The sequence below is a fragment of the Ruditapes philippinarum genome, unplaced genomic scaffold, assembly GCF_026571515.1.
Source record: "Ruditapes philippinarum isolate M1 unplaced genomic scaffold, ASM2657151v2 ctg9086_1_1_1_1, whole genome shotgun sequence".
Taxonomy (NCBI): domain Eukaryota; kingdom Metazoa; phylum Mollusca; class Bivalvia; order Venerida; family Veneridae; genus Ruditapes; species Ruditapes philippinarum.
Window position 1 is genome coordinate 16,157 of NW_026851539.1, and position 22,299 is coordinate 38,455.

The window sequence follows — 22,299 nt, forward strand, 5'->3', positions numbered from 1 at the left end:
GTATTGTTAAGCCTAAACTTATTTTTCCATTGTCCGAGTTAATCTACATAAAAATAATCATCATATAATCATTTCATTAAAAAGAAATCCAGGTTTATGTTTTTCATTTCCCATAAAGAGCTACTGGGGCATGACAATAATTTATTTCCTCACAAAGTGGTAATAAAAAAGTTTTTGTATAGTTTTGGAAATTTTCATAGCATGTATGACCTCTAGCATATGATTCTATTACACCACTGATTGGAAAAGCAAAAAAACTCTTGCTTATTTTACTGAAGATATAAATGACTTTTTACCAAAGGTCTGTGGAACAAAGCAAATTAGAATCTGTGAAACAAAAGAGTTTCTTTGTATCAAAATTTCGCAAAACATGATTTTTTTTCCCTTTTAGGTTCAATATATCTTTTTCCTGTCAGATTTGGTTAGCTGTTATTGGTCTGATAAATAGTATAAGCAGTTTTGTTTTGTTAAGTTTTAAATCACATCTACACGGTTATGGTTATATGGTGACTTTTAAGCTTAACTGGTGGGAGGAAGACGTCAGGTGCACCTACAAACTTCAGGCGTGCACCAGACTAGATCCATCAACCTTTTATTATTTTAGTACATTAAACAAATCTGACAATTGTTATACAAAATGGTACATGTATGCATATATCAATATCTTTTGGTAACAGGCATACCCCTTTACTATTTAAACATAATAAATGATTAAAAAAAATAGTACAAACTACAAAGCAAATAATTGGCTAGAAAAAAAAACAACATCACAGACATTAACATGCTGACACTTTATGTACATCATTTTAAAACTCAACTCAGAACTTGAAAGACAACCACTTTACTATATTAATCTACTCTACAATCAACACGTTTTGCCAAAAGTTTTGGCCATACATATATTTCATTAAAATCATTAATACAATTTTCTTTTTACTTGAATCGACCTTTGAGCCATTGTCATATGCTTCTACTTTTTTTAAGAAAAACTTTTTAAGGTTTTTTTCCCCAAACTTTGCAGCTCGACCAATACAATAATGTCTTAAAAAATTTGAACATTGAAATTACCAGGCCATCATAAATTATTACCTGGGATAGAGTAACTGAAATTTGAAATTTATATTACTAGTTGTAATGAACAATTTCATTACTTCTTTTTATCACATAAACCACGGCTCAGAATTGTAATAAAGCCATTTAATAAAAATGATATATCTATTATAATTATTAATGACACTTTGACATGACGTCATTTGCGCTATATATATACACATAGCGTTAGAGTGCTAATGTTAGCGTTTCACAATAGGCGCGTCAATAAAAAAAACTCTTTTTAACAGAGGCTCGCATAATATGATTTTATTCAACTTGTTCAATAAATTTAGTATTAAATCTACTCATTTCATATTCTCTATAAGACTATAATAAATGCTAATCAATTGTTTCCAGCACAGACAAATTAAATGATATTCTGTTTGATTACAGCAAATTTCTTATGGATATTGTTTGGCATCAAGATCTTTGATCAATTCATTTTTCAGTTACTAACAACTGAAATAATTTGACTATTGTTGCTTTTGTGTTTAAAGTTAATATCATTTTCTATACAAAGTATAAATCTATACAAATATCACTGCCTTACATATTTTGCATAGCCACTACCTATTAACACTTCATATTACTGACCATTTTAACAAGGTATTTTTGTTCATCAACAGGTGAATATGCACTAAAAAAAGCAAATTATAGTATACAAGAATGCATTTATATACATAGTTAACTTGCTCAACTACTCTACTACAAAATAACTTTAATCCTTAAACACAATATCTGGTACCTTACAAAGCATGCTCTTTTTGTTGTAGTATTTAACAATTTAACTGAAAAAGTTAACAAAATGTATTAATTTCATTAATAAATACTCAATAAATGGTCCTGACCCAATCAAAATCATGTCAAAATAATCACAATAATTTCTTCACAACTCAGTATCTATAGATCTTTCGTTTCTTCACTTTACGCCCAGACAGTGTTTCATACTGATAGGCTGAAGGATCGTAATCCTCATCCGAAGAATCATCATCATGTCCATAAACTTCAACACTAGACTGTTTAAAGAATGGAGGTGGACCAGACCAAGTGTCGTCGTCATTTTCTATATCAACATCATCGTCACTAGGATACCAGCCGGGGTCGGTGAAACCGGCTGGCGGGAAAAGTTCGCGGTGAACTAACGGTGACATTTCCTCCTGTCTTACTGGTTTTGACAGTGCCATCTTAATTTGAGGATATTTATCTTTTCGTCCGGGTCTACGACCTACTTTTCCCTTTGACTTTCCACCCTGCGAGACTTTTCCACCATGTTTATGTCCAACTTTAGCCACATTGCCACCAGTGTGTACCACTAACTTTGAATCACATTTTGTCTTTTTTGTATTCTTGCTGATTTCTTTTCTTTTTGCCTCAGCCTTTCTTTTTCTGATTTCCTCCATAATTTCTAGCTCTTTTTCGACGGCTTTGTTTAAAATTTGTTTAAACTGTTGGCGAGCAAACTTTAATTTTTCTTTTGAAGGCCAGTTATTCTCTGAAGAATTTTCCCTTTGCACAATAACTGTTGGAACATCTGCCGAGATACCTGACATTCGCATTGACAACTTACGAATAGGTGCATTTTCCATGTTTGTAACTCTTGGTTTCATAGGTGTGTCACTCATTTTATTAGGATCTATTGCACTAAGAGGGTTTGAGGCTATGCTTCCTATAGACTGCCCATACATATGATCATGTGTGGTATTTTCTTCCTTCACAATGCACGTGTCTGAAGTTTCTTGCTTTACATACACTGGAGCACTAAATATCTCTACATAATTGTCATGAAGAGGTTGGAAATTCTGCTTCCTGTTTTTATTTTCAGGAGTAATTTTCAGTCTCCTTACAGCACTACTGCCACTCCTCATTGGACTGTTCCTACTCTCCAACAAAGCCTTACCTTGGGGAGAGCGTAACCACTCATCTACTAGACTTGAATTGCTTGTCACATCACCAAACAGATTCTCTTGAAAGCTTGCTATGAAGTCTTTATCCCACTCATCAAATGATCCTTTAGAAGGACTCTGGTTAAACAATTTGAAGGGACTGAGAGAGGAATCCTTGAATGGACTAAGTGATGAACCTTTAAATGGGCTGAATAAACCTGGCTCTATTTTCACTGGGCTCATGCTCAATATACCTGGGTTTGAATCTGTATTATGACTCCGAAGGGGACTGGCAATATAATGTTTTTGACGATCCATTATTGATGATACTGATTGAGAACTTGATATGTTTGATGCAGTGGCAATTCCTGAAATTGATAAAGATATTCTATGAACCAGAACCAACATAGTTAGCAAGAAAAGTTTTAGTTAAACAAAAAATCATCTGATGTGTTTCTTATAAAATACTAAATTACAATAAAATATGTCATGAACAAGAGCACTGTTAAGGCATGGTAATATATATGTCTTTGAGGAATCTTAAGGTTTCTGAAATATGACTACATGCCCAAGGGCAACATGTTGAGCCCTCTGTCACATCTTGACCTTGAGGTATAACCTTAAACTTTGACCATTCAAACAGTTATTGTGTTTGAACATGACGTCTCGTGATATTGAATATTTGTGCCAGGTAATTTGAAATTCCACCAGTTAGTGATATAGTTATGGTGCAGACAAGCTGTTTGAGACCATTTCTTTACATTTGACCTTTAAGTTAGACCTCAAGTGACCTTTTTACCACGCGGTTCTTGTTGCAACATACTGTCTCATTATTGTGAACATTTGTGCTAAGTTATTTGAAATTCTGCCAACTAATGACAGAGTTACGACCCGGACAAGCATAATCTGGACGGGCACATACCATATACTTACACTGAACTGTCATGTCAACTTATCAAGCTCTCTACAAGTCGGCTTGACAAAAAATGAGTCATCTAATTGCTTTATGACACCGTCTTAAGGACTTACCAAAATTGAACTTTGCTGGTGAGGAGCTGTAACCACTGTCAAACGAGGATTCTGGTTTTGAAGAGAACCCTGCAGACACAACCTTGCTTCCACTTTGTAAACTCTGATCAAGCTCATACATCATCACCCTCTTTGACCAGCATCTGTCCTGAAATTATTTCAGAGCTTTTATTAACATGATCACTAACAGTTGATTTATTTCAATATAAGGGCCCTTAAATTACCTTTAAAGGAACCATGGCCAGGGCCCACAGGTAAAGTAAATTCGCACTGCTTTGAAGAGGGAGGATTCTATTTTTCAACAAAAATACTAATAATGTGAAATATATTCTATTTGGCAAAAAGCAAATTTCAATATGATATCAAATTGATAAAGGTCTCCATTAGGCATGTAAAAAAAATAATTTATTTTTAAACTGAATTTAATATGGTGATAATAATTGCATATATAAATTTTTACTTGTCGGATCATTTTAACTTTTCTTAAAATCTTAGTACATTTTACTTTAGATTGATTTTCTCCAAATATTGTGGCTCATCTGGAACCAAGCAGATTTAAGGGGAAGTTTTTTTTTGTTGTTTTTTTTCAGAAATAAGGGAAAAATATAAATCAAATGGGGAGGGGATGCGACTGAATTTTCCCCCATATAATCATAAAATAAAGGCCATGAATCTTCTTTGCCTTATGGCATGAAGTAATATGTGCTTAAACATACTAACGTCTATATATTTATAACACTGAATAAATCTACTATTTACTAATAAATTTGCCTGTCCAATTACTTCCAAGAAACTGATGTTAAAATAGGACAATTAGTTGACTCGTGAACTGCTCTTTAGTGGTTAGATGTGAGGAGACAATACTTTTGAAACCAGATTGAAACTGAGATCCGACTTACTTCTAGCCACGGGTAATAATTACTGATTTAATGAGTAGTGATTTGACATTTTTGGTTACATGTTTAGAACTGTATAGGAATGTTGACAAGAAGTCCCGTTATTTTGGTATCAGGTGTGAGCATACCAGAGTTATGGTTATTTTGCTGAGGTAACCTAATCTAACTAGGGTTCCATTCAAATGGAAGGTTTGTTGAGATGGGATCATTCCTTTTGTCACTTGATAACATGACACTTTGGGTTAATTTACTGTATATACATTTTGAACACAAGAATATAAGTTATTTGATTTTGACACTGTATTAGTCTTTTATTTAATCTATTGGTAATTTAATTTTCTTTTATGCATTTTCGTGTTTTTTTTTATAAAACATTATGTATGGACATACTGCATCCACGACAGTTCCGGTTCAGTATGTTGACAATGTTCCTACCTAAGTTTCTTTATTTTAATCAGCACGTTTTCTTATTGTTGAATCTTCCCAATGCTAAACTAAATTGTTTATGTTAATCCCTTATAACAATGCATTTTACGCAGGAGATTTTCTGAAACCATTCCTTTGTGACGCAACTTATGTTGTTTTTGACAGCTCAATTTAGCGCGCACCTTGTTTATCAGCTGATTCCGCGATTTACTTTTTGTGAACCGATTTAGACAAAAATATCAACAATAGTATTCAAATAATTACTTACACATCAAAGAAAACATTAACTTATCCGTCTGCAAGCATTTGGCCACAGGTATGTTACTTAATCGTCCTGCGATTGTGTATTTTCATGAAAACAACAACTTTCCTTCACTCGTACATTGGCGCCAGTTCCTGTCTAGCTTTACTGAATTTTGATTGGCTTCACCTTATACTTCTTTGGTGCGCCGCAACCAATCAAAAACAAGTATGCCATTCGGTGCCGTTCAGTGAATTGATTTGCTATATTTAGCAATGGCCGACGGAATGTGTATTGTAATGTAGACATTTTATATTTTTATCGTTTGCTTCACAATGAGAAATCTGTCGTCTATAGTTTGGAAGCAGTAGGTTTATTTTATGTTTTATGTATTTGATACACTATATTTTAAGGTTTATAGTCCCCCATAGCAAAAGAAATTCAGCGATGAACCTTTGCAAATTTAGGTGCCGTTTGTTGGAGCGAAGCACTAATTGGACTGCATTTGCAAAATAAATAAAATTATGATGATATGCATCGCTATCTTGTCAATTTTTGTAAAATTTCTGTTTAGAATTGATAATGTTATCAAATTATATTACAAATACTTTAGTAGGTTTATGCACAATATGTAAACCAAAGGTTTAAATTGACCTAACCAAGTGTTAAAAATCTGTAGTTTATAAAAATTTTAGGGTCACGGTTTCTTGTATGAATGGTCTTCATTGTGACAATTGAAGTGTTGTAAAATCAAATGAGAAGTTTGGCGATATCAAATTATTCAGATAGAATTTAAAAGGATTCCTATATGTTATGAAAGTTTATTGTATTTGATTTTGTTAACATGATCAGCAACTGTAGATTTTTAATTAAAAGCTTACTGTATATCTATTAATACATTACTCTTTAGTATATGTATACAAATATATAAATACAAATTTATTTACATACAGATATATATACTTACATTCCTTATGCTTTAAATGACCACGCCATAAAAACCAAGAAAGATTTGAAAATATATTGTAAATGTTGTTTGTATTTATGTACTGGTCACTAATTTGGGTCATCACTTATCTCAGAGTAATTTGGCTGGTGTTTAAGTTGGTCAGACTTGACCTGTAATATTTATACTCTGAAGCCAAGAAGTTTTGCCTGAAATATTTTAATCTGTGTCTGTCACAGTTAAATAGAAAAAAAACATATTACTAACTTCTCCAAAGAACAGTCATCCGTTTCTAATATTGTTCTTCTTAGTAAAAGAATTAAAATGTAAGTTTGGTTTCCTAAAAATGGCTTTATAAAATTTAGTAGATCTCTTTAATACTATTACCTTTTAACCAAGAAGTTTGCAACAGATATATGGAACATATGAATGTGTAACACTATTTGTCGCTAGTTTAATGATGACATTATGTTTTAAAAGGGTTGTCACATTTTTACATATTTGTTCTATTTAATATGCTTTTGATTAAATATGTGGCACTTTCCTTGTGTCATATATAGCAAAAAAATAGAAGTTACAGTAACTTTTGAATAAAATTATTTACACATGTATATTTTAATGAAGTCATTCTTTATTTTCCCTGTATGGTATTAAGCCTAGCATCAGAAGCTATGAGGAGCACAGTATATATACAATTTAGATACCTTTCTTGATCAAGTCCATACTTTTTTTTATTTAAAACACATTTTATTTATTCTCTTCCTATATAAAAACAATGTTTGATATTTACTAAGAAATAGAAAACTAATGCTGCCAGGTAAATTCTCTGTAATAAGAATACCACTCAACATTAGCACTTAATTAACTTGCAAAATAGCTGTTAAGATATTTGAAGGATGTGGTCACACTTTTATGATAGTACCACAATGCACCTGTTAAGAAGTATTGTATATTGCATAAATATAGGTGACAAAATGTCTAGCAGTATACATGTTTGTATACTGTAACAATAGAAATATTTGGTAATACTAGGGGTTGGATGATAAGCATGCCTGGGAATTCAGATGGACTGTACACCAATATTACAGATATATTTAAACAATTAATAAAGATGTTTTTTTGTTGTTTTTTTTTAATTTAAACTAAATGTATGATATAATTGATGGTTAATTCTTAAAAATTTTTTATTTTTTATTTTGCTACTATTTTTATGTGTAAATTGATATCTACATGTATAAACCAGAACTATTTTAATATACATTTTTAATTTGTTCAAAGTAAAGCCCCAGATAATTAACAGAACATCTGTTTTCACTGGAATAATCTGATTTGACCATATGAATTATGTTGTTCTACAGTACAATAGTGCATTATGATTACTGTAACTTTAGATAATGAGACTGATTTCAAATGTACTTTAATTCAGAAAAATGTCCATTAGAAAGCAGTAAACCTCTCCTTTATTTTGTATTGATCATAATATGATTTTTTTTTATGCCCCCGCCATGTAATGGCCGGGGCATATAGTGTTACCCTGTTCCGTCATTCCGTCCTTCCGTCCTTCCGTCCTTCCGTCATTCTGTCATTCCGTCATCATCAGTTTCCGTTCATTATCTTAAGAACGGTTGGGCACATTCAACTCAAATTTGACATATGGATATGTCATGAAAAATACAGGTCAAGTTCGAATTTGGTCATGGTTCGATGATTTTTTGGCAGAGTTATGCCCCTTTTACTTTGAAAATAATATGAAATTTCAGTTTCCGTTCATTATCTCAAGAACGGTTGGACACATTCAACTCAAACTTGACATATGGATATGTTATGAGAAAATACAGGTCAAGTTCGAATTTGGTTATGGTTCGATGATTTTTGGCAGAGTTATGCCCCTTTTACTTTGAAAATAATATGAAATTTTCAGTTTCTGTTCATTATCTCCCAACGGTACAACACAATCAACTCAAACTTGACATATGGATATGTCATGAGAAAATACAGGTCAAGTTTGAATTTGGTCATGGCTCGATGATTTTTGGCAGAGTTATGCCCCTTTCACTTTGAAAATAATATTAAATTTTCAGTTTCCGTTCATTATCTCCCTCAAGGTACAACACATTCAACTCAAACGTGACATATTGATGCGTCAAAGGAATGCGCAGGTCAAGTTCAAATTTGGTCATGGTTCAATGATTTTGGCAGAGTTATGCCCCTTTCACTTTGAAAGTAATATGAAATTTTCAGTTTCCGTTTATTATCTCCCCAATGGTACAACACATTCAACTCAAATTTGACATATGGATATGTTTTTGGAATGCCCAGGTCAAGTTCATATTTGGTCATGGTTCAATGATTTTTGGCAGAGTTATGCCCCTTTCACTTTGAAAATAATTTGAAATTTACAGTTTCTGTTCATTATCTACCTCACAGTGTTACATAATTATTCAATTTTAATTTGACATATGGATATGTCAAAGGAATGGGCAGGTCAAGTTGGAATTTGGTCATGGTTTGATGGTTTTTTGGCAGAGTTATGTCCCTTTCACTTTGAAAATAATATAGATACGTCTTAGGAATAAGCAGTTTAAGTTTGAATTTGGTTGTGGTTCAATGATTTTAGACAAACTTATCTTTCCTGAATGTTGGAAAAATTTTGAACTTTCAGTTTCAGCACTCATTCTTTTAGCCATTATTTTGGCTACAAATATGCAATATGCTTTTTCTAAAGGTTAAGACTGAATAATTTCAGTGCCTTGAACGTTGTATGGAAATGGTTTGTGTTAACATTGAAAAGTTTTAAGGGCTTTGAACTTAAAATGAAAAAAAAAAATTAATGCACCATCTGAAATTTTGGCTGCATGCGGGGGCATCCGTGGCATGATGACACATTTCTAGTTTCATTATATGATACAATTTATATTTTTTTTCTTCAGAATTCCTGGTTTCTTGGCACTTGAAAAATAATGATATATGAGCAAATTAACCAGAAGATGTAAGTGATTGATAATACTCCATCAAGATGAGGACGATAAAAGATCCAAAGAAGAAACCAGAGCTGCGGCGACGGACAGATCTAGTTGAAGAAGAAGATGATGCTGCTGATGATGATCGGTCCACCAAAAGTACACCACCAAAGAAACGTAAAACCACAAAAGTTTCAAAAGAGGACAGTTCGAATTTAAATGATTCAGGCAGTTTTGTTGATAACCAAAGTGACATTTTGTCTGAGCGCAGCAGTGTAATCGGTGATGATGACGCATCAGATATCTCCTCCCTGAAAAGTACTCCGCCCAAGAAGCGTAATTATAATAGAGTTTTGAATAAAAGTCCAGAAGTTAATGGTGAAATTGTTCATGATTCTGAAGAAACTCCTGACAAAAAGATTAAGTCAAAAAAGAAAGTGAAAAATTCTGAGCTTAATTCTGTAGAAGACACAGGAACAAAAGAAAGTCCGGAGAAAAAGTCTCCAAAAGCAAAGAAAAAATCAGCAAAACAATCAAATAATGCAGAAACAAATGAAACTGTGGAAGGGGAAACAGACCCGGTTAAATCTGAGGTAAAAAAGAAAACTTTGTCAAAGAAGAAGGCAGATAAGCTTAAAACTGAAATTATTGATGATGAAGCTGGAGTTAAGAAAAAGACTGGTAGGAAAAGAAAACTTTCAGGCATTCAAAATGAAGGCAATAATGAAAAAGAAGGAGAATCAAAAGAAATCGTAACTAAAGTCAAAAAAGGGAAAAAGACGAAAAAACAGCTGCTGAAAGAAGAAGCTCAGTCAGAACTGAAAAGGCAGACTGAAGAATTAAGGAAAACTCATGCAGAAAAATCTAATATTACTGGAAAGTCAGATGGACCAGAGGCCAGTGAAGAAAAAGTTGCAAAAAGTAAATCAAAGAAAAAGATTCAGACACCTCATAAAAATAAACAAACTGAAATTGAAGAGAATGATAAAGATTTGAATAATCTTAATAAAATGGACGAAACTCTTGCAAACTCAAATGCAGTTGCTCTAGATTATTCTGATTCTGATGATGCTGCAAATGATTCAGATGAAAGTTCTGATCTTGATACAAGTTTTGACAGCATTAATAGTGATCGTAAGGCTAATGAAGGTCATGAAGGTGATGCTGAAAAGTTAAACAATGATGAAGCTCATGCTGAGAACAAATCTGAGCAAAGTATAAAATGTGATGAATGTGGGTATGTTTCTCGAAGTAAAGGTGGACATACAAGGCATTTAAGAAAATGTCAACCAGAGAAGTTGGGTTTGGAACCGGAATTAAACGCCAAACCAAAATTTCATAAGTGCGAGGAATGTGACTACTCTGCTCCAAAACGGGTGCTTGTTATAAATCATATGAGAACTCATGGAATTTATCAGTGCAAACGCTGTAAATACCGTGCTGAAAATGACGAAATTTTAGAAGAACACTGTGCGCAAGAACACAAAGACCGAAGTGATTGCAAGTTTTGCAAAAATTGCAATCGCTATGTTAAATGTAGTGAAATTCCTCTTGAGAAACACATGGAGGAATGTCAAGGGAGAATTCCTTTTAAATGTCCGGAGTGTTCGAAAGAGTTTCAGTACGAGTCTTCCTTAAAGTGTCATGTAGTTTCTCATTATCCAGACCAACCAAAACTGTTTAGCTGTGACCAGTGTGATTATAAATCAAACTATAAAGCAAATTTGAAAAAACATGTTCGGCATATACATGAGCAAAGGGGTGAACGTAACGTCAAATGTACCGAATGTGACAAACTTTTTTATACGGAAGATAATATGAAACGCCATTTGAAACTGCATTCTGAAGAAAGACCGTATAAATGTGAAAAAGAAGACTGTAACAAAGCATTTAAAACCCCAAATGGTCTCAAATTTCATTTATTATCTCATCAAACAGACCGCCCATTTCCATGTGACATTGAAGGATGCGAGAAAAGCTTTAAGTCTACGCGGGCACTTGCTCTACATTTAAACGAAACCCATCAAAAGGCACCAAAGAATTTCAAATGTGAGGAAGAGGGCTGTGAAATGGCGTTTTACAAGAAATGCCATCTTGATAGGCATACTGATGCACACAAAGGTAAAAATTCTCTATGTTCTGTGCTTTAGATAATTAAAATCACATTAATTTTGTCTTATCTTAAATACTCATATAAATTGGCAATTTCAATGCAGTCAAGTCATGATCCTTCAAAGTAATAGAAATTTTAGTATTGAAGAAAAAGTGTGACTCAGTCACACTTCTGTCGTTTTCTTAATTCTATTTCAAAGGTGGTTATTAGGAAAAAGTTTGCAATGCTATTTCTTTCACTTTTTGATTAAAGTAAATAACATTGTTTTAACAATCACTCGCAGGGCTCAAGCTAGGTTCAAAATTTAGGGAGAAGTCACTTCTCCCTCCAGCTGATTTAGGGAGAAGTGGGGAGATTTTAGGGAGAAGTGAGGAGATTCATTTATCGATGTTTGTTGTATGTTATCGCAATTATGTTGACTCACTGTACATATCTTATTAAATGAATTGGATTTGTGTTACAACAGAATATTCAATTTTAATTTAAAACAGAGACATAGATAGCTATTATTATAACTATTGTTATCTATGTCTCTATTTAAAAGTAGTTTAAAACAAGAAATAAGAATGAGTATCATGTAATGCAACCATTGCATAAATGATAAATGAAGATAAAAAAAGCCATAGTTGATTCCTATCATGGATCATATCATGGGTGGATTAACAGTTATTCCCTTCTGATTTACTATTAAAAAGCTTGCGCCGGACATTATATTCATATTCACTTATGTTGTAAAGAAAATAAAAGTAGATAACGAAAGAAACGATCTTTAATTTCACTTCATTTGTAATAAATACAGTGTAATACGCCGTTAATCTTGTCAAATTTAACTCGTCGACAAAAAAGGTTATCATAACTTTCATTTAAAATTACCGTTACAGTTATATGTCGAGCGATTCCGCTTAATTCTGACAATCATTCGATAGTGAAAATTTAATTGACGTTTGATCCGTCCATCATAAATAATTGTTACAGGTAGTTGTATGTTAGCGATTTAATGATTGGTTAAATAATGTCGCCTCGATTAAAACGTGAATTACGATTGGTTTCTCGCACGTATCGGTAATCTCGCCGTGGGCGGAGTCTAATTGTTCCTCGAGCGTCTGTTAATTAGACTTTTATGACATGTTGGTAAACAAACGGATTAAAGACATTTCGCGTTGATTGAGATGCATGACAGTCCCTTTTTCCAGCGGCGAGGGTAAAACAAAGCAAACACACACCACATGTTATTCACAGTTATTGTTGGTAATTTACAATAATGGATCAATAAAATCGGGCGACTTCATCTTCGCTTTCATGTAGGATGTCGGCGAAGTCAGACGGAATTCGGCGACTATTTCGCCCGAATCGCCCACTAGCTCGAGCCCCGACTCGTTCTGCATGCTATGCTACTCGTCCTGCATTTTATGCATGATTTTCTAGATAAACTTTGCCATTGCAAAAGAACCTCGCCAATGCAATAGACAGATAGAAATTCTCATAATCAGTTTGTTTACATAGATTTAAAGAACCAAAACCAGAAACAAAGCTTGTGTTTCAGGTTATAATGTATAAATCGCGCACTTAGAGCATTGTGGGGCACATTCAGGTCACACCCATGTCTAATTAACAATGCGTTCGGAGCTTAATTAAGTGCACAATTTATATATTATAATCTAAAAGGCAAGCGTTAATTCCGGTTTTCAATCATTAATTTGTAAACAAACAAATTAGAGTATTCTATCGGTCTATTACACCGACAAATGTCCCCTTGATGAAACAAACTGACACCGATTGTCGTTGACGATGGTGTATATTTTTTGCACATTACTCTTTTTTGTAATGAACATGAACAAATTGTATGCTGTAAATTATATTTTCCAAGTTGATTTCTCTTTTTGGGAGTTCATGGCAAAAAAAATGCGAGATTCTAACCCTAATAACTATCATACATAACACATTTTTGCAACAAAAAATGGTGAAAATTTAGCATCTAAATTTAGATAAATACCGTAAAATTCCTAATAAATGCCCCTCCCCTAATAAAAGCCCCCCCAGGCTATTTGATATATGGAAAAATATCTGCTCATCAGTGGTGAACTCTTGAATAAATCCATTTATTCAAACCCTTCAGCATGTTCAGAATCCATTTTATTTCATAGTAAACACATAAATATATATCGCATTAACTTTAAAATCTTAACACATTTTAACACTAAATGTATTTTCAATGATTTTTGAATTTAGGAAAAAACATGTTGTAATAATAGCCCCCCTTTTGGAAAATGTTTAGCCCCCGGGGCGTTTAATAGGAGTTTTACGGTATATAATATGTATGCTCCAGACACAATGCCAGAAAGAGATATAATTCTTGACATAAACTTTTTAAGACTTTGATTTATTGCACTATTATTTATTGAAATCTGTTTCTGTGATTGTTTAAAAAAGTTTTTTAGAAATTTTCATGATCATATTCATGAGTTTTAATGCAAGAATTTTCAAGTCATTTTGGCCTTTCAAAATTTTGTGTGATGGGCTTTTGACCATTTTGTTTCTGAGTGTACCTAACACCCTTCATATTGATCAAAATAAATTTAATGCATTTTTGAAAAAAAGGGACTACTAAGAGATGAAGTTACTCTGCTGAAAAAGTTATGATTGCAGCAACTTATTGAAATCCTACCCAACACAAATCAAACAGTGTGTAAAACTATGCTTAGTTTCAGACAACATTGGATGAAAAGCAACATAATAGCCCAGCGTGAGTCCTGGAACAAGTGCACACATTTTAATTGATTTATAATTTGATCATTGGGCTGTTATACCATCCCTTGATTAAGATCTGACATACTTTATTAAATGTATTGTATTTTATAAAGGCTTAAAATACTTTTTCAAAAATGAAGAAAATACATGTGAAACATATCTCAGTACTGTCATTATGAAAACAGTTTGTAATTGTAAGAGTGAAGTTTATTTAAGATAGCCTTTCAACTTTCTGGAAACTGCAGATATAATTCATTTGTACATGTAATTTTGGTTTCTAAAGGTGCTTAGCTATTATGATGTACATGTATTAGTTTCAAAGTAACCAAAATGCAGTTTATTTTCAGTTTTTAGTGCCCCATTACCCTTAAATTTCTGGAACCGAAATTCATAATTTGCTTTGTCACCATTATTGGACACTCACTTGCTGAGAAACTGGGAATTGGTGGTTTGAAATCCAGAAAAGCTGGTTACATGTATGTGGATTGATCACCAAGATTATGACCTAAAAGTGTTTAAATCAAACTTGAAAAGCAAACTAAGTAACTTTATTTGAGGAGGAAGATCATACGTTGCTGTAAATGTGCCTCTCCTGGAAAATGTTTTATGCATCGTAGACGAAACCACTATTAAATGCATATTTTTTTCTTGAATGTATTTATTGAATTTTGTCTTTTCTGCACTGTAATCAAACTTTAAAATACAGTGTAGTTAAAATATAGCAAGTCCATTAGTTAAGATATTGCAAGTCCTTAACCTTTACCACCATCCATCGAAGGAATCTCCACATACATGTACCATTTAATTAAAAGTTTCAAAATATTGATTAATAGAAATCATTTAAGTTTCCATTTTTTTTAGCTCAGTGAGCTTTTGTGATCGCTTTTCGTCCGGCGTCCGTCCGTCCGGCGTCCGTCCGTAAACTTTTACTTTAAATGACATCTCCTCATAAACCACTAAGCCAATTTCAACCAAACGTCACAGGAATGTTCCTTTGGTGGTCACCTTTAAAAATTGTTCAAAGAATTTAATTCCATGCAGAACTCTGGTTGCCATGGCAACCGAAAGAAAAAACTTTAAATATCTTCTTTTAAAAAATCAGAAGAGCTAGAGCTTAGATATTTAGCATGAAACATCTTCTAATGAGTGTCTACCAAGTTTGTTCAAATAAAAGCCCTGGGGTCAAAATTGGCCCCGCCCCGGGGGTCATTGATTTTCCCTATATGCATATAGTAAAAACTTAAAAAAATCTTCTTTTAAAGAACCCAAAGAGCTAGAGCTAAGATATTTAGCATGAAATATGTTCTAATGGGTGTCTACCAAGTTTGTTCAAATAAAAACCCTAGGGTCAAAATTGGCCCCACCCCGGGGGGTCATTAATTTTCCCTATATGCATATAGTAAAAACTTAAAAAATCTTCTTTTAAAGAACTCAAAAAGCTATGGCTAAGATATTTAGAATCAAACATGTTCTAATAGGTGTCTACCAAGTTTGTTCAAATAAAAGCCCTGGGGTCAAAATTGGCACCGCCCCGGGGGTCATTGATTTTCCTTATATGTGTATAGCAAAAACTTAAAAAATCTTCTTTGAAAAAACCCAAATAGCTAGAGTTAAGATATTAAGCATGAAACATCTTTTAGTGAGTGTCTACAAAGTTTGTTCAAATAAAAGACCTGGGGTCAAAATTGGCCCCGCCCCGGGGGTCATTGATTTTCTTTATATGTGTATAGCAAAAACTTAAAATCTTCTTTGAAAAAACCCAAATAGCTAGAGTTTAGAGATTAAGCATGAAACATCTTCTAGTAAGTGTCTACAAAGTTTGTTCAAATAAAAGCCCTGGCCCGGCCCCAGGGGTGGCATTGTTTTTAACTATATGTGTATAGTAAAAACTTTAAAAAAATACTCTTTTAAAAAGCCCAATGAGCTTAGATGTTTAGCATGAAACATCTTCTTATGGGTGTCTACCAAGTTTGTGCAAATAAAAGTCCTTGGGTTAAATTGGCCCTGCAACGTTGGGGGGCCTATATACAGGTGAGCGACCTCAGGGCCATCATGGCCCTCTTGTTTGAAAATGTTAATTACACTGTATAATGGTAACTTACATAGCTGCATTACTGCCAGACATACATGTATGGATACACTCGATGACGAAAGGAAGTAGACAAAATTTCAAATGCTTGAAGGTGCACTCAGCAAGAAACATTTCTAGAAAACAAAAAAACAGGTTAAGGGCACAGATATACAAACCAGTAAAGCTGATAGAAATGATATATGCCCTAGGGTGCTGTAAAATTGTAAAATGAAAATTTAAGTGATTAGTTAAAAGCCTGCAATTCCATATTTATTTAGAGGTAAAAACTTAAAGGTTGCTGCTCACCATTATATGACCCTAAAAAATGTACATATTTAAATGACTTACACATAGATCTAATATGTAGGAAGCTTTGAAATTGTCAAAATATCTTTAGAAATTTCACTACTAGGATGCATGCATCTATTAGAAACATGTTCAAGATAAATCTTAAATGATATTCCATAAAGTTATTTCATTATAATGTCTTTTTTAACTAACTTTTTTTGTCAGAACTATTTCACAGTAAATACCACTTGAATTCACCTTGACTTTATCTATTGCATTGCTCATCTTTATGAAGAAGAGATAGTAGATAAGTAGATTTTTCTGGTTCAATGATTTTTGCATAAAGATCTGCCTTTTTAATGCTTTTTCAAAGTTCTGTTATTTTGTCCAAATTACTTATAAACTACATATATACAAGCATCACTTCCAAGAGAAAATGTGCATATCATTGAAATATTCTGGAACATTGATTTTATGCAATGTACAATTGTAGTTATGTCTTTTGATGCCTTTCATTAATATTTTGTCATCCTATGTATGGAGCATGACTCAAAAGCTTCAATGGATTTTTAGTGAAATTTAAGTGTTCACATGGAAAGTATACATTGACATGATCCAGTGATGTTTATAAGAACCACAGTGTGTTTCTTATATATGCAAGAATGTTACATTTGTAACTCTGTCTAGTGTGCAAGAACCATAACTCTGTCTAGTATGCAAGAACTATATCTCTGTCTAGTATGCAAGAACTATAACACTGTCTAGTATGCAAGAACTATAACTCTGTCTAGTATGCAAGAACTATAACTCTGTCTAGTATGCAAGAACTATAACTCTGTCTAGTATGCAAGAACCATAACTCTGTCTAGTATGCAAGAACTATAACTGTCTGGTATGCAAGAACTATATCTCTGTCTAGTGTACAAGAACTATAACTCTGTCTAGTATGCAAGAACTATTAACTCTGTCTAGTATGCAAGAACTATAGCTGGGTCTAGTATGCAAGAACCATAACTCTGTCTAGTATGCAAGAACTATTAACTCTGTCTAGTATGCAAGAACTATAGCTGGGTCTAGTATGCAAGAACCATAACACTGTCTAGTGTACAAGAACCATGCTCTGTTTAGTACTCTTTCTAGTTTGCAAGGACAATACATTATATTTCTGTCTTTTAAGTGTGTAAGAACCATAACTCTTCCAAGTTAACTTTCCAAATAGCTTTTAAACTTTATTACAGTTTTTCCTCTACACCTTTCTTACACTTGTGTACTATCAAGTTGGGAAGCATCCATTTGTTTCCAACGATATCCTTGTTGAACATATGAAATTATATTTTTTAGTCTAATCAATATGTGAATCTAAATCTTAAAGCAGCTGTTGTCAACAACATGTTGTAATACCAAGGATAAAAAAAAGATGTACCATCATTAATTCATTATAGTGCTTCAGGGAACTATTTTCTAAGATTTTTATCTTCGGACTATTTGAATTTTACGATTTAGATCTGCATGGGGGCATGCACTTTACTTTTAAGGTTGATGCTACATTTGTACAATACATTTTACACTAACACAAACAGTAGTTACAATTTTTCATAAAAAAGAATGATATTTATGTATACATGTACATGTGTATAGATAAATGAAATGCATAACTTCCGAATATGAATGGTCTCACAATATTATATAATTTTACTTTGATTTAAAGAATGGGAAGAAGAAAAATATGGGTTAAAAACTGATAAAAGATGCATGTATGGTCTCAAGATAGCTCGGATGTAAGCTGTATTTTATGAACAAAGTTTTATATAATACGGTCAAGCATTTTGATCTTGCATACAATTTCTTTATTATACATTTGTATTAACATAAAGTTCTATTATTTTTTATTTTCAGACAACAGAACCCATTTTTGCACGTTTATTACATGTACAAAGGCATTCAGGACAGCTGATTCACTGAAAGTCCATTTGCTCGTGCACACCGACGAGAAACCCTTGAAATGCGAACATTGTGAGTACACGTGCAGACAGAAAAACTCAATCAGGTTTCACATGAAGAAAAAACATCCTGAACTTTTACCTGATGATCTCGTATCTCCAAAAACATCTTCATTGAACAGCCATTCTGTATCGAAAAGTGAAGTGACAACTGACAGTATTAGTAAAGCTGACGTAGATGTGAAGAATTTAGCAACAGCAAGTTCAGATTCTTTAAATAATACTTCTGAACAATCTACAACGGTGGAAGGTCACAAAGACACTAATCATGATAATTCTTTTACAAAAGACTCTACAGAGAGGCCTACACATGTGGTAAATAACAGTTGTGAAAACGAAGAGATGAGAGAAAAACGATCATTGGAAAAATCACATAAAAACTCTGAATTAACTTCTGAAAATAGTGTTAAATTAACAGACACTAAACACATGCCATCAGAGACTGACATCAGTCCAGCCTCCATAGTTTCGACCAATCAAAACCATTGTAACAGTCAGTCTGCAACAACCTCAACTAATGATCTGCAAGAATTTAAGGAACATGTAAAAAGGGTAAAGAAAACAGATATGTACGAGTTCCAGAGTGAGGATGAATCGAGTGATGAAATGAAGCCAGGTACAGTATCTTAATTGCTTTAAATTTTAAACTTTATTATGGGAAAGGCACATGCTGTATCAACCTTGTTCAGAAAAATGCTTTACCTGCTGAATTTCTAAAATAGTAAATCATTGTTTCTAATACAGTTGTCTGGCTTCCCTTTTTGAAATCATCAATTTTGGATATAACGGTGAAAAATTGAAGCCTTTTCTACCAATACTGTAGAACCTTGTAAGAAATCTCTGAAGTGCAGGCTGGGAAAGGTTAATTAATCACTTTTGGCTCTATAGGTGAAGAAGATGACATCAATTGATAGTATTGAAATTAAGAATTCATATAAGTATTGATAACACAAAGTTTGCTTCACAAGTCTTATAAATATTAGTATTCTGGAATATTTTTATCAGACTTGCCGAGTGGTTTAGGTTGTTGACTTGAAACTTCTTGCCGTCAGGAACATGATTCATAATGTAAGAAAACATCGGTTGTTTTACACAGATTCCCTTAAAGGGAGCTTATAAATGTGAACCATTTCAAAAGTTATATTTGAATGAATTGATAATTTGATGTTGAAAATTTAATATCAGAAGTGTAGAAGATTCTAGGTATTGATGATGTAACTTGTGCAGGTCCTTTTTTTAGTAACTTTACCTTTATTTAATCTCAGTTTTGTATGTACCATTTTGTTATGATACAGCTCATGTACTGGTAGTTGTTTTCGTTTTGTGTTCTTTTCTAAAATCTTGTGACTCATTTCGTTTTTAGCTGGACTTTTTGAAGACTAGGGAGAGGTAGTCACTTTAACTTTGGTTAATTATTTGCATGGGAGTTGGTATCTCAAAAAACTATTGAAGGGAATGCTTCACACATGATTTCAGAGCATAATAGGCTGCCATCGAAGGTCCATAACTCTAACATGGATTTTGACGGATTTATAGCATTTTTTGAAGATAGAAATTTCTACATTATCCATGCCAAGCACTGAATATAGTCAAGCAGGCTGTCCTACTGACAGCAGCTCTTGTTTCATGTCAACTTGAAAGTTATCTCTTTGTTTTTGCTATGATTTTATTGTGATGTAGGCTGCATCATTTTATTGTAATACAGTAGGTTACTGTATTGATATGTGAAAAAGCTGTTAGGATGTTAAGCTAGGAGATGTAACTTGAGATTGTCGGCTGAAAACAATAACAGCAGATCATGGCATTTGTCTCGTGTATTATTGAAGTCTACATATGTCACATCTCTATGTTGTTGCGTTTAATTTTCAAGAAAGAAATACCAATAGCTTTGATGTGTTTCATTAGGCAATATCTGTAGAATGAAAATCCATATTACACATTTACCACATGCATTGACATAATGAATAGACTTCAGGCTCTGCAATTGCTATGTAAATTAGGACAGGTTTGTCGCACAATGTCACGGTTGATATGCGGCTTGTAATGTCACATATCGTTCCTTTGTAAATATAGAAATTTTTGAAAAGCGTAATCAAAATCATTACAAAATATTATTGATCAGTCAAAACACATTGCAAAGGAATAATCAATTAATAACTGGCAAGTAGTCGGTTATAAATTATTCCTGTAATATAGTCGACGGCAATGGATGGAAAATTCAGTCTTTTTGTTAGCTGAGTTATTTAAATAATCAATTTACCCATAGTTACAGGCCGTTATCTTTATTGATAAGGTCTCAATATACAGAGTTCACGTTTGTTTTAAAAGCACAAGTTTAAATCGCGGGATAGCAACAGGAGTGTATTGAGCATTTAAATTTAATTATGATTACAGATATTCCCAGTATTCATGTCCAATCTTGATGTATGTATTATAAATGAATGTTGCTGATTTCAAATTTTATCACAGGTTTGATTAAAAAACAAGGTGATATTGTTGCCTTTTTAACACCAGCAACTTAAACCTTTTTTAAAAAAAAATTTGTAGCAAACTTAATATGTTTGAAATAACTTGTTACAGTATTTATGAAAAAGTAACAGCTAGTTTAAAGACAGATTGATTGACATGAAAAGTTTCCGGCATATAAAAAAAATAATGTTAATTTAAAAAAAAAAATTGAGATCTTTTTTTTAAAATAACAACAACCAAAACTTCATAATTATCAGGCACATATTTTTGGTGTGGTTAAATTTTTGGCCTTTACAGACAACACACCTTTAACACCACCAATTTTACAGTTTTGAAACAAGAAAACTACTACTATAGTCTGATTTTATTGACCTGTCAATTATGAATACATTACAGGACTCATTTAAATATTTGATCCCACTTCGGTTTGGTCCGTGTAGTTTACGAGAATTAATGTGGAGTATATAAGTCATGGATTGAAAGTCACACCAGTTTAATGTGAAGGTTTTCGTTAATTCACGATAGCACAGACGGTAAAGAGAATGCCTGATAATTGAGAGGTCTGTGGTTCGATCCTTACTGTTGCCACTAATACTCTTTCTTTATTTTTGCAGTATATTTTAAAGGAACATAATTTTATTTGTAGTGTGTTTTACGGCATTGAAAATACATTTATTGATTTTAATCCGTTTTAATTTTTTAACATGAATTCTTAAAGGTACTCCACTGAGGTACGGCCGAATGTCACAAAAAAAAGTAAAATTTCACGAACCGATAATTTTTTGTTACCTGCGTGTTAGGGACATTCAAACAAAATCAGTGATACATTGATATGTGTTCTTTGGATTGGCAAATCGTTTGAAAGACATATTTTCTCCAATTTTGTGGGAAAAGCGTTTAAACACCTTTCAGTTTGCAAATCTGAATAAAAACAACGGTCACGTGATGATTCTCGGGATGACTAAAAAGCGAAACAGAATTTTTTTGTGTATCGGCAGCAACGAAAGTGCGAAAGTGGAATATACCAACAATCCATAAAATTTAAAAGCAAATTATGGGTTTGTTTGTTAAATTTCTTGTTGTTCACATATGTTCTTGTGAGAAAAATCTTTCAAAATGAATTTCAATATATTTAAT

The 22,299-nt window shown here is 32.9% G+C and overlaps 2 protein-coding genes across 5 annotated transcripts; one reads left to right on the forward strand and one right to left on the reverse strand.

Moving 5' to 3' along the window:
* LOC132740868 (uncharacterized) lies at positions 1-5,741 on the reverse strand. 4 transcript variants are annotated; one of them, XM_060728950.1, is made up of 3 exons: positions 5,595-5,741; positions 4,005-4,152; positions 1-3,343 (listed from the first exon to the last, which is right to left on the reverse strand). In XM_060728950.1, the coding sequence occupies exons 2-3, from the start codon at positions 4,126-4,128 to the stop codon at positions 1,986-1,988; spliced, it is 1,482 nt and encodes a 493-aa protein (XP_060584933.1). In that variant the 5' UTR covers positions 4,129-4,152; positions 5,595-5,741; the 3' UTR covers positions 1-1,985. The 4 variants fall into 4 exon arrangements, with proteins under 4 accessions (XP_060584933.1, XP_060585071.1, XP_060584998.1 ...); XM_060729088.1 differs by having other exon boundaries at positions 4,005-4,147; positions 5,595-5,721; XM_060729015.1 differs by lacking the exon at positions 5,595-5,741 and adding an exon at positions 5,336-5,506.
* Positions 5,742-5,799: 58 nt separating this feature from the next.
* Positions 5,800-19,311, forward strand: LOC132740797 (protein suppressor of hairy wing-like; the record flags this gene model as incomplete). Its single annotated transcript, XM_060728826.1, is given in 3 exon segments — positions 5,800-5,934; positions 9,444-11,594; positions 18,590-19,311. Coding segments are annotated over 2 exon segments (2,787 nt in total), but the record flags the coding sequence as incomplete, so codon positions are not given.
* Positions 19,312-22,299: the final 2,988 nt, after the last annotated feature.

Coding starts and splice junctions, on each gene's coding strand:
- LOC132740868 (XM_060728950.1), bottom strand. CDS start 4,128: ATGATGTATGAGCTTGATCAGAGTTTACAAAGTGGAAGCAAGGTTGTG. Junction 3,344..4,004: donor ACCAGCAAAGTTCAATTTTG/GTAAGTCCTTAA, acceptor TATCAATTTCAG/GAATTGCCACTGCATCAAAC.